Source organism: Falco peregrinus, chromosome 1 (assembly GCF_023634155.1).
Source record: "Falco peregrinus isolate bFalPer1 chromosome 1, bFalPer1.pri, whole genome shotgun sequence".
NCBI classification, from domain to species: Eukaryota; Metazoa; Chordata; class Aves; order Falconiformes; family Falconidae; genus Falco; species Falco peregrinus.
This window is the reverse complement of record NC_073721.1, coordinates 64,823,925-64,837,364: the sequence shown is the minus strand read 5'-3', so window position 1 is coordinate 64,837,364 and position 13,440 is coordinate 64,823,925. Positions and strand designations below refer to the sequence as shown.

Sequence of the window (13,440 nt, the reverse complement as noted above, 5' to 3'; positions counted from 1 at the left end):
AAAGGGCAGCTCTTTCAGGATTATGTTCTGATGCCCATCTTAAATTGCCTGGCAGATGGGTTAAGATAAGTTCAGACGACATTAGACATTAATTTAAATACCGATCATTGGGAAATGCTGGTTTCTTTTGGAAGAATACTTGTGTGATGGTCATGTCGTGACTGGTAGCGTTTTCCATTGTTCTCCCAAAAAGGATGCGAAGTGTCTCGTAGCAGTGTCTTTAAATGTACTTTCCCTAGACTCCACTGCGTACTTTTGAACGGTCCCTATGGTGACAGTGCTGCAGTGCAACTGAAAACACAGCACTGAATTTCTCCGGTACCGAGGACCCTGCTGTTAATTCTCTTGATAGCCATATGACAAGAGGAGCTGTACAGTCATTAGCATGCCATGATATATAGCTCTATAAAACATTAACGGTGCTGTGGGATCACGTAGAAATTTCATGACAACCTTAAATCTCTTCTTGGCTGACTGCTGAATAGTCCTTTTGTTTCCCATTTTTTCCAGCACGAGATGAGAACATGGCCACTTTCCGTGGTTCCGAATACCTTTGCTATGACCTGTCGCAAAACCCCATCCAGAGCAGCAGCGATGAGATCACTCTCTCCTTCAAGACATGGCAACGCAACGGGCTCATTCTGCACACGGGCAAGTCAGCTGATTATGTCAACCTGGCCCTGAAAGACGGTGCAGTTTCGTTGGTCATTAACCTGGGGTCTGGGGCCTTCGAGGCCATTGTGGAACCGGTCAATGGCAAGTTCAATGACAACGCGTGGCATGACGTTAAGGTGACACGCAACCTGCGGCAGGTAATGATGGAGGGGAGGGGAGAAAATGCTGGGGAAAACTTTGTTCTGTTTTAGCGGGATGGGCAGATGGGAGAAAGTAATGGAGCAATGGGGATGCTCAATGGAACTGCTAGAGTTTCTCCAGCTTTTCTGGATCTTGGTATCTGAAGGACAGTGAAAAAACATTAACTGATTGGAATTTATCCCTGTTGTGATATCTTCATTTCTACGTTTTTAATTTTCTATTTTTTTTCAGTTTGATTTAATAATAAAAACTCCTGAAATAACTTTACTTTCATCTCCCTTTTCCTTTTCTCTTTTTCTGTTCTTCCTTTTTTATTTTGTTATTTCCTTAATTATGATTCAATCTTATCAGTAATATTCTTGTTGCATTTAATTACTGTGGGAACAGAGTCTTTTTCCAACAGCCAACGCTCTACACCTCTCTCCTTTTTCTTTCAGTTTTGTTAATTGGTTTAACCATTGCCATGATGTCATAATTATAATTCTGGAAATCTTTTATTTTTCGTTTACTTTTTCTTTTTTTGTGTGTGTGCATGTGAGTGTGCAGGTATGCAGGCTGGTGGGTATGTGTGTAATTATTTTAACTTTATAGCTTTGGATTTAATTGGCTGGAGTCTTTCTGAGTCTTCTTGATTCTCTGTTCTTTGCTTCTTTTTGATTTTTCCCCCCTTCTTTCTATAATGAGTTTCTACTTTATTTCTTATGTCTCTGCCTATGAGACTCTTCTGTTGGCTGTGAGGACTGGAAAAGTGGAAGGATCAAAAAAGCCAAGCAAACCCAGATCAATCCAACACCCTACAATTCCACATTGGAAAAGTTTTTCTGATTTTACCACTGTAATTTTGCACATCTGCATGCTGCTTGTCTAATCAGACAACTCTATCAGGTGATGTATTCGGTAGTAGGTTAGTCTTAAAATCCTGAAGCCTTCCTCATGAAATATAAATTTAGACATAAATAGATAAAATTAAATAACCTTGCTGTGAAAGCTGGTGAATATATCAAGTCACTAAGGCCCATCCGCTGCATGATAAATGAGGGTTACACTGTGAATCAGAGCTATTGGGTGTCTTGCTGACTGGTAGAGGCAGCAGAAATAGCTTGTAAACTAAGATTTGTGAAAGCAATATAATCTGTTTATTTGCTTGTTAATGTGAATATTAATACAACCCTTAATAGTTTTATTTAAGTTTATACAATGTCATTTTCTGAGTAAACAGCTTTCATGGTAACATTTTATGGTAGCTAAGATAAAATGTGAGTATAGGATAATCGGTGCCAGGGATCAGAAACAGTCTCTACTAGCAGATGTCGGCTGATAATTTATCTGTTACAATGATTTTCATATCTTTCTTTTAAATATTTGGGGTTTGGGCTGAAGATGTTTGTCTTTCCCACGTGAATCCCTGTATTTCTACACGCTCAGAATGTCTGGGTCTTTGACAAAATATCCGTCATCAGGCTGCAGGGTTCTTTCTTAGGGCAACACGAGTCTGTTTTCAATAGTATATATGCAGATGCAAATTTAATTTCTCATGCAGTGGATGGGTCTTCATGATCCTATTTCATTCAGACATTCCCATCAGTCCAGTATAGGGAAATGCACCAGCTGGTGAGGTTTGTCAGCCTGGAAGGGTCACAATATATGGCTTTATTTGATGCATTTGTTGTTTTTAGATGGTTTCAGAATGGCTGGTGTCTGAATATTTCAGTATAGCTTACTGGTCATTTTAATTAATTATACTTTTCATTTTTCTTGGAAATTGGTTTTCAATGGGAAAACGGGCCTGAAGCAAAATACATCCTTCCTTCGTGCCAGGGTTGGTTCAAATCTTGAAGAAGGAGAAAGTGAGGAAGGGTCACAGACGAAACTGTGGATGAGGACCTCTCCCTTTCTTTTCCTAATCTTTCAGCTAGTGATTATTTTCTTGGTCCACAGTTAAATGGAAATACATCTATGCCTCTTTTATTAGGCCAGGACAGTGCTTTGGGAATTATTAGAAAGCAGGTGAGTCCTTTGCCAGTTAAGCAGCACCTCAAATTTTTAATCCTCCTGATGTATTCACTATGGATGTTTTCAGGTGATCCTGAATTCTTCAACGATCTAACTTGACTGGGCAAGAGAGAGGATGCTTTAATAAGATGGCTGTGCTCTCTCCAAAGAAAAGGGCGGTCTTAAATTAAAAATAAGTAGCAGAGGTGATTTGGGGTCTAATTCTATAGATAGGTAAGACAGAATACAGTTCAACCAATAAATATCAATTAGGCTGGAACTTTTTTGAGTCATCTTTTCCCTGGATACTTCTATTTTAACTTCTGATCAAGTTCAGTCTCAAAATTAAAACATTGACCAAGAACCTAAAACTGCCCATAAATTAGGATTGATGAGGCCTTGAGGAGAAGCAATCCTGCCAGTCCTGAAAGTTGTCATCCACAAATTATTGGTAAGTTTAACCACATTTTTCAAAAAGAAGAAAACTTGAATGCTGCAGCCTTCCTGTCGGGTCCTGTTCATTTTTACTTTTAATTCATATGACTAGGGATGAGGAAGTCTTAAACCCCTTCAATCTTTGGGAGAAAGAGTTAGGAAAAGATTGAAAACTTCAATGAATAATAATTAATTAATACCTGCTGTGGACATTTTTCAGGACACAGCTAAGAATGGTCACACTATATCTTGACCTTTTAAATGCTTCATTTAACAGCAACAAAAAAGGGATAAATACACCATTCTAAATAAAGCACAGGATGAAGGAGATCTGTTTTTCTCCATTCTGACAGCAGCTTCCAACAGCTTATGTCTCTGGTGTTCTCTGTGTGTACATGAGAAACAGTTTCTCAGTCTGTAAAGTACTTAACCATTTATCAGAGACACCATGAACCTGTGAAGTCCTCTGATACCTTCACATAGATGTTATAAAGGATGAAGATTATTTATAATTCTTTTAAAATTATACATTTTGTCCTTTATTGCATCCAATGTAATTTTGTATATCCTAAATAATTTTGTATGTAATAAATTATCTACTCTGCATCTTGCCTGACATCAATTCACCTGTAAAGTCACAGCATAACGCAGGTCACTTGGAAGTCTTGTTTCCGGTTGTGCTCATGCTTCCTGGTGTTTCCCAAAACCAAACAAAAAACCCAACAAAAAATACTGCCTCTGAATATCGATGCTTTACAGGGAAATCAGTAGCCTCCTTGTAATTGGTCAAAACACTATTGCACTGGAGATAAATGTATTTCTCTTTAAAATGAACTTTAAAAAAGTTAATTAGAAATTCCAAGAATACAATCCAAAGCTAAAAGAATGCCAGGTAAATGGGCTAGCAGCAGCTTCAGGATGCCATCTAGTCTTTTTCTTTGCTCCTTTTGGGGTTAGGAGAAGGGGGAGGAGGATTTGCATAATTTTTTGGCTGTTCCTAGAATTAGAGCAGAACTTTAAATAGCTGGAGTTTTGCCCAGTACTTTTTGGAACTGTTAAATGTTTTGTAGCTAAGCTAGGAGAGTACTAAGTGCTGCTTTTTTTTTTTTTTTTTTTTTTTTTTTTTTTTAGATCAAATGACTATCACAGCAGTTAATCTTCTTAGAGACAAACCAAGTGAACCCACAGATTCCCTTGAGTAGTGATCGTTAATGTCAAAGCAAATCTCCTTGTTTATTTATCTTATTGTTTCAGTTAAAACTAAGCCCTTTTCTGCCTTGTGAGAAACCTTTACTTAGAAACAGGATCATGGCTGTATTTTACCAGGGCTTTGAGAGCGCGTTTGGGGCAGTCTGGTCTGGTGGGAGGAGGAGGAGAGGAGAAGGTCAGGCTTTCTGTGTCTGTCTTCAGGTCTGCCACTGCCACTCCGTCCCATTTTCAGCATGCTCTTCCCCCCTGTCCCATAGTTCAGCTCCCTTCTTTGTAGAAATGGATTTACTAGCACAACATATCACTGCGAGTGAGACTTCCTTGATGAATAATTCAGGAGTTCGTGCTTGTTATACCCCGGTAAAGAATATTATTATTTCATTCTCATAGACAAGTAAAATAGACTTGGGACATTATGTTCAATGCCATGAAGGTTTCACAAAGTTACTTCCTTAGTCAATGCACGACTCTGAAATTTGCAAACAGATAGTTTTTACATGAGGCAGCGCAGAGCTAGCTTGTGTAATTTAGGATAGTTCTTGCCAGCTTCAATCACAGTGAAACAAGGACTTGGAGCCTCCACGGGATGCACTTCCCTATTAACACTGAAGCCAGTCACTGTGTAAAATGTGCTGTAAAGATCTCAAGGTCCCCAGCTGCTAAAAAGCAAACAAGAAACAATGTGTAGGTTCAAAGAGTTGGCATCTGGGTGCCTTGGGAGGGATTAACAAAGCATCTGCAAAGTTCTGCTAAACCCACCTAAGTCAACTGCCTCGTGAATTCTCCTAGCTCCTCCATAACATAGATGCAGTGTAACAGGAGAGACACTAAATCTTGTTAACCTGTCTTCAGCCTTGACACAAGTGGCACGATTCTTCCTACACAATTCCTCGACACATTTCTTCCTACAGTAGGAGAGGCTCAATTTCTATACTCTCAGATGACACAAGTGAGCTACAGGCAAGCAGCCAAGCATGGCATTTTTGTGTGCTTTTCCCAAAAGTCAAAACCTCACCTGCTGTAAAGAAACCTGCAGATGGGGAAACTTGGAAGGAAGACTCAGAGTCTTGAACTCATCTTCATCTGTATCCTCCAGCCAAAGGGAATATTGGACTGCTTGTGGTACTCTGCAGGACCTAAGGATAGTGAGGCTTGGAAGAGGAGCAGGAATTGGGGGTGGGGTGGGTGGAAGAAGGGAGTCATGGCTGGGTCTGTGCTGAAGGGGCGAGCAGTGTACTGTGTGCGTACATCTTTGAGGGTAAGGTTCTTGTTTGAGGCAAGCACCTTGGTGGGCACTCAAAGAGTAAGTATTGCACTGTTTTAACTTTGCTTCAGTCCTGGATAATGTATATGAGGGTTAAAGTTAATAAATACCAGGGTGGGAAGACTAGACAGAACCCTTCTTTATAGCCTAGATGGCATGGTTCCCCATAGAGTCCTGGTCATATTGTCCTCTTTCTCACTTTGTGTGTCTTAGGTGCCCCATGCCTTTTTTTGAAAGACTAACACTAGACCATTCATGCAATGTGTCATTTTTACTAACCAACTAATGTACTAACACCCTAACGACTCATCTTTGCTTTTAGTTATTTTAATTAACAATCGTTCTGTTCACGATTTTTTAATTTCCTTTCTTCCCCCTTTTCCGCAAAGCACTCAGGCATTGGACACGCTATGGTAAACAAACTACATTGTCTGGTAGATATCATTCTTATTGTCTCTTTTTTTGGGTTTGCCGTGTGTTACCTGCCTTTTCCTTCCCCTACCCCCTCTTTTCCCCCCCTCCTTTATACTTACTTCTTCCTTTAATTTTATTTTAATTTCATTGAAAACTCCCTCCCCCCCCCCTTTTTTTTCCCTTTTCTTCTTTTTTAATGGAAAAATGAACAACAAAAGCAACTAACACAACTGTTCTGGAAATGGGGTTTGGATATTTCATTGGTTTCTTCACCTCCCTCTTTAGTTCTTCTTCTCCACTCCATTCCAGCGATAAATTGTTGGGTTTTTTTGTTCCTCACTTTTGAGTTTAGCTTTCTCTCTTTTGCTTTGGCTTTTTTTTTTTTTTAACCCCACCTCCCCTTTTGGTTTTTGTTTTTTACTCTGAAGGTTTCTAGATCAGAACCATTGCAGGGCCTCTAGTCCGTGGTGGTGAAGGCTCTCTTTTTCTCTCATCCTTTTGTTGTGGCAATGGCTGTTACAGGCAAACTGGCCAGAGTTGTCCTCTTTCTCCTGATTTTCCCCCACTTCCCTCCCTCCTCTTTCTCTCCTCCCCATCCCTCTCTCTCTCTCACTTTCTCTCTGACCTCTACCTGCCATGGCCGACAGGAGCTCAGCCGGTTGTTTGTTTCAGTACACACTCTGCATGGCATGTCCACGTCTGGTGACTCGCCCGTCTCCTCCTGGCCTCGATCTATTTTCCTCCATCTTCCCTTTAAACCACTAACAACATCTAAACAAAACACATAAAATTCATTTGCTCCTCTCCCTCCCTCTCCTTCCGTCCCCCATCACCCTTCATGTGTTTGGGGTTAGAGGTTTTGGGGACATTTCTGTTTGGTTTTGAGTTTTTTTATTATTATGGGGTTTGTTTGGTATTTTTATTTTTGATTGCATGCAAGCGTGAAATAGTTTTTTTTCCCTCTCTCTCCTTCTCCCCCTCTCTCTTTTCTCTCTTGTTTTCCTGTAATCTTTCTGGGCTCCAGTTATATTGGCATGACAAGTCAAAATGCAGTATGTGCACGCTTTGTGTTTTCTTTCTTTCTCATCTCTGCTTCCCTCACACTTATTGGTTTGTGGTTGATTTATTTTGATTTATTTTATTTTGATTTATTTCCTATTTATATTTTATTTTTGAGTTAGTTTGGTTTTTTAAATTTTTTATTTTTGGGGTGGTGGGTGTGTGTCTCTCTAGGTACATGGCATGCACATCCATAATGTATTGAAAGTGAGATCCCTATTCCCCCTCCCCGAATGCATGATCGTCAGTGTGCTGTGAGCAAAAGAAGCATATAAAAATAAAAAATACCAACCTCGTCTTCATTAGTGGTTTTTTTTTTTTTACTAACAACCATAACTAACTGTAATCATGAAAATAAATACTAATTAATCATAAAATCAGCTAATATGAGAAATCTTCAAGGACAGTTCCATTTTCTGGCCTGAATAGATGGAAAGCATCTTGATGGGTAGACTGCCAGGTCACCCTGACAGTGCTGATGCACCAGAAAGGGGAGAAGCAGATGCTGGAGCATTTCCGTTGTGGGTGAAGCAGACCAGAAAATGGAGCTTGGCTGAACTAAAAAATACATACCAAATCTCAACAAAATCCTTAATAAAACTGACATAAAATTATAGGGGAGGTAACTCATCCCGTTCAGGATTGTAAGGTCATTGCTGGGATTTTCTTTGTCCATTGTGTCCCTTGAACAGGTGACAATCTCTGTGGATGGCATCCTTACCACCACGGGCTACACGCAGGAGGACTACACCATGCTGGGCTCAGATGACTTCTTTTATGTGGGAGGGAGCCCCAGTACTGCCGATTTACCTGGTTCTCCAGTAAGCAACAACTTCATGGGCTGCCTCAAAGAGGTAACTGTTTCAAATTAATTCTTGTTTCTGTGCTTTTGGTTTCTCCAAGTCCTCACTCTTCCCTGCCTTTCATTACACACTCCATGTCTTTCCCTGATGCTGAATTTTACGCTGATACTGCAATAGCTTTGTAAGAATAAACTTGTCATTCAGCTGGACAGAAGGCATCAGCTGCAAAACTCATGAGCTTATGGTCAGAATCAGACTTCGAGTGCTTGGATTACAGAAAAAATATCCATGGTAGTGGGAGAGGTGCCTTCTGTAAGCTGTTAACCATTCAGAAGAAAGCATTACAGTCATCTAGGCACAGAGGCATTAAAAAAAAGATAAATGGCCTTTGATTACTAAGCAGCATTTTTGGGTGAAAAAAATCATAACCAGAAGCTTATTTAGAGGTTTTTTTAAGGTCCCGTGTTTCACCTGGAAATACACTGTCGTCAATTTTCCAGGAAGATAGAGTCAGAATAAACCTGAAAAATTAAAGTCGAAGGTAGCATAAAAGATGTATGTAAATTATGTAAGGAGAATGCAGCGTAAGATCTAATGGAGGTGCAGCGATAATGTGGTGTGTAGGCTTGACGTGTACTGTGGTGGGAAGTCCGTGCAGCAGAGTTGCTGCGATGGTCAGGAACAGCTAGCTGGCTTCCAAACCCGCGTTGTCTCACACTGGCTGGCTGTCTTTGTCACATAGTTAATCCACAACTTTGAGAAAATCCACACATGGGTAATAGAGATTGGACTGCCTGGCTAGCAGCAGGAACCAGAATTATTTTCCTTGGGGTGAGGGTAGTTAAAAAAAAAATAAAAAAAAAAATAGAACAAACCAAAAGATGAAGCCTCAGCCCAAAGCCGAAATGTCGGTGCAGTTTGTTATTTGGGTGTTATGCCCTGTAGTCAGCTTTTGAATTCTTTCCTATCTCTTCAAATAGAATTTGTGATGATCACTTTAATTAATGTTGGTGCTGGTATTGACATCTCCAAAGTGTGTTACAGAAAGCTTACTGAAAAACAAGCTTAAATTTTCTGTAAGTCAGCTTCTTAGCTAGCCCGGAATAAGAGGAGTTTCTTGCAAGAGTTTTCTCCCCTGATTTTGTGATTCTGTACTCATACTGTTTATCACAGGGTGTGGCTGGGTGGGTCTAATTTTATTTGCAGCCCAGAGAGTTGTCATAATATTCTCTTTGTATAAACATTTAATATCAGAGGGAAGGCAGAGCTGAGTTTTCATACAGGAGTCATGGAAACAGCGATGCTGAGCTAGATGTTGTTCCGTGACTATAACTGCCTGACAAGTTACCATCCTACTGATGCTCGACTCGTGATGTCAAGGGTTGTATGTTATGTGCCACTTCTTTAATGTGAGCAATGGCTGTCAGAGTCTGGAGCTGCTTTCCTGCCTGACCTCTGGATTAGTTAAGGGGATGCACATATGCTGGAAAAAAGCATGTGAGCATCGTGCATAGGAAATGAAACAACCCTGCTGAAAACAAACTGTCGTACAGAGATCAAATCCTTCTGTTTTCGTTTATAGAGCCTCGGGCCTGATTTTCATAGGCACTGAGCATCCCAGTTTGATTGAAATCAAGAGGAGATACAGCTTCTTAGTGTCTCTTTAAATCAGGATCTTAATTTTATTTATGGATGCTATGAACATAACACTTAGCAGAGGCCATTTTTATGTGTGCTTTAAGTCAAGCCAATGGAGCAGAGAAAGCGGTGACAAGAAAATCTTCAGCAGCTTTATTATTTATATAATCATTTGTATTCTATTAGTTTGCACAATGTACTAAGAGCCGCTTACATAGCCATCCCAGGCTTATAATGCTTTATAGGAAGAAAAAAACAAGCAACCACTTAAGAACGAGAGGAAGAGGAAGAAAACAGATAATCTCAGCGTGCTTTGTAATCTTCACTTGACTAGGCAGTGACAGGAGATGTGTATGAGCAGCTGTCTCGACTTAAAGGCAGGCTGGTTCTTGTGGGTTTGAGCTATAGTCTGCTTGACAGCAACCTGCTCTTGGTAGCAGTCCAGTAGCACTTTCAGGTGTGGTGAAAATGTGCCCCAAATGTACCTTGCTGGCCCCTGAGGATGGCCCCCAGTGTTCACTGAACATAAGTGTAGTGCGGGGTTGTCAGGGGAGGCACCCGTAAATGGAATGAATGGAGAAACGTAATATTTTAAAAGGAAAGCTAATTAGCACTTTGCATTTCCATTCTGTCATTCCTCCAGACCCCTTAGGCTGCAGGATGAGTGCGGGTATCACTAGGGAGTGAAGAAAGGTTCCCACTGTGCTTTTCCTCAGTTCTGGTTTTGACAAGTGGAGGTGATGGAGAACTGCGATTAATGAGGAAAGCAGCCCTAAACGACTGCCGGAATCCTGAGCGAACCCAGCAGTGCTACTGTAGCACCGATACCTGCACCGAGCAAGGTATCAGAACAGATAGCCTGTGCAGGCTGAGAAGGCTCCTCATTGCACACGCAGTGAGTTGGTCGAAGACATCAAAGCAGACAGTGCTTTCATTAAGTGAAACTTTGGATGAGTTGAGCAGAAAATGATTTGCCCTGTGAAATTCCTCCCAGGGGTTGGTTTCCCCTTTTTTCCATTGCTAGGGGTAAAACCACTGATGGCAAAGGTAGCAGGATCAACTTGAGATCCACTTGGAATTAGGGGGTGGTTCTTTTAAGTGTTTTCTTTATGTTTACTTCTGAAATGCCAGGGTATATCTATGCAGTGCAGTGCAGCAGGGTATGAAAGAAACCTGTGCTGGCTGGAGAAGGCTGGAATACCTGTGGGGATCAGACTGGAGCCCTGGGGCAGCCAGCTTTGATCCTTGAAGAGGCAGAACTGCATTGGTGCAGTGCTTGTTTGCCGAGAATGTTTCTGGTTCCGCTACAGGGAACTTGTCTCTTTGTACAGCATGGCAGTGTATTTCATAAATCATTCCCTATAGGTTATGTTTGATTTTTTTTTTTTTTAATTATTATTATTATTTGTGGCCAAGAAAGATGCTAAGTCTCTCATCAGCCAGTACTGGAGAAGCTTGAGCTTTTAAGGAAAATATTCTAAGCTAAGTTAGACAAAGTGGTAGATAAACTGTAATAGCAAGTGTTGCTCCTTTCAGATTATGCTTTCTAGTAGAGCAATGCTCTTTTTTCCTACTGAAGTCCTAGATATGTAATCGCCTGTTACAAGAGACATAGCACATCCTGAGTGGATTGTACTGCCGTTTGCAGCAGTGAAGAGCAGCCTGCCAAGCCCTGGCCTGATCTCTTGAAGGTGTTAAAAGCAGAGTTGATGACTTCCCCTGGGGATGTCTCACTTTTTGAGGAAGGCAAAGGGATTGATGCAGGCTTTGGGGTGACACTTTCAGCCTTCCCTCTGTAATCTTTTTCTTATTTCATCTGGACTGCATCAGCCTCACAGTACAGCAACCAAACTGCTCACGTGGGAGCTAAGAGGGCTTCTTGAGTGGAGCATTGCCTTCCCACTTCCTCCGAGATTGCACGCAGGTGCTGAAGTGCAGTGGGGCAGGCTGCCTAAGGACGCTCTGGCCCTTTGCAGCTGGGGTTGGTGGCAGGAGGAGGGGCAGCTCTGGCAGGGTAGGCACTTCATGTGGCCAGAGTCTAAGCCTTGCCAGGAGGAACTGGTAGAGTGCGTAGGAGTGTGTTCCTGGCAAGGAACTAAGGATCTCAGGGCTCCTCTGCTGTGATGCCAAAACGGCACAGAGTAACTGCTCAGAGACGAATTTTGTCTTTTAAGCAGCAAAGGTATTTATTTCGTGCAACGTTGGGGAGCTAGCCAATTTGCACCCGACAAACTAGCTCCTAAGTTTTCAGTGAAAAGTCAGGTAATTTATACAGTTTTCTTGAGATGTTACTACATTTTTACATACATATTCATTTGATTTTGACACCTAATCATTCTATTCATAATAGGTGGGATCTAGGTGGAGTAAATCTTTCAGTTTTCTTTGTTCACGGTTTCCTGACTCATGGTCTCCTTATCTCCTTCAGGTGCCCACCTTATCTTTTCTAATTATTCAGAGTACATTCCTTTAACATTGTCAGTGGTACATACCTTTACTTTAACATGTCAGTGGAAACTTTTCTTACTCAGAGTACTTTTCTTATTATTCAGAGTACATTCCTTTCTCTACACAAACAGAGCATCACCCAGAGCATTGTACCAAACTCATCATGACAAACTCATTGTACCAAACTCATCTTTTTAAGACCTTGTTGTTTCAGCTGCAGTATCTAAATAAGCCCTGGTGAAGGCAACCATGTTTTCCTTGAGTTGTCTGAGCTAATGTTTCCTCCCTTTACCACAGAATAGATGCTCCTGCCTCTTCCTTGTGGCTTCTGGTTCCGACTGAAGAGATTCCGCTAAGTTGCTAGCAGTAATATATCTAAATCATAAATCCAAGTGCTGAATGTGTAGTTCAGGTTGGTTTTCTTCTCTCCGTTTTCATCAGAATTAAAGATGTCCCGATGTCTGGTAGTGCTGTTTTTTTACATTTCTCCACAGCCATCCTGGCACTGTTGCAGTATACCTGACGCTGAATGAGGGAGCAAGACTGGAAAAAAGAAGTAACTTTTCCTCTGAAAACTTTAAAAGGCAGAATATGCAAATAGGACAGTACACAGATATCAGGCATAGACATTGCATTGATTCTGCGTAAAATTTAAGGACTTTTAGTCTGAAGATAAATTGTTTTAGAGGAACTCTGTGGGGAAACTGGTGTATATCCTGTTGTGGAGAAAATCAGATATGGGATAAGAGAGAGGCACAGAAGCACATCTGAGGCCAGTGAGCAGAAATGTTATTTCTGTGTCAGGGAAGGAGTGAGAGTGTTTTGAAAGTCAGTGAATGGATAAACATGGAGAAGCACTGCCTGGAGGCAGAAGGGGTAAAGGGTCTGTTAATCGTTTTTAGAGACAGCTGTATGGCCAGAAGGATGTAGGACAAGACAGGTAATGACAAACAGCTAGGTTCTGCATGTACTGGAGAGTCTTAGGGAGGAGGTTCCAGTAATCGGGGATGGAGATGGAGAGTGGCTAGCTGGGAAATATAGCTGTGTCGGCAAAGAGGGAAAACTGGATTTCAATCTTTTATCACTAGGGAAGGGAGAATATTTCCTAGGCTCTGTCAGGGAGGCAGCCATTCAGATTCGATTTACTTGGAGCAGTACTCAGCTGGTGCAGATGGAGGGTGCTTTAGAAGAGCCTGAGGTGGTCCCTAGAGAATGGATGTGCATGAGAGAATTTATGAAAACTTCACATTCTTCTATCAATGCTTTATTAAAATCTCAGTTATGAGAAACGTTGATTGGTACTAACAGCTTGATGGAGGCAGTGAGGTTTGCATATGGGCGGAATATGGCAGAAATTATTGC

At 41.2% G+C, this 13,440-nt stretch overlaps 1 protein-coding gene across 21 annotated transcripts in view; it reads left to right on the top strand.

The window, feature by feature from the left end:
• NRXN3 (neurexin 3) overlaps positions 1–13,440 on the top strand; it is a 1,021,997-nt gene that overhangs the window by 266,190 nt on the left and 742,367 nt on the right. For 13 of the 21 annotated variants that reach the window (XM_055812570.1, XM_055812560.1, XM_055812519.1 and 10 more), the window contains exons 5-7: positions 511–812; positions 6,106–6,129; positions 7,882–8,043. In XM_055812570.1, the coding sequence (XP_055668545.1) occupies positions 511–812; positions 6,106–6,129; positions 7,882–8,043 (488 nt within the window). The remainder of the gene's footprint in view (positions 1–510; positions 813–6,105; positions 6,130–7,881; positions 8,044–13,440) is intronic. The other 8 variants (XM_055812565.1, XM_055812553.1, XM_055812545.1 and 5 more) reach the window with 1 other exon arrangement.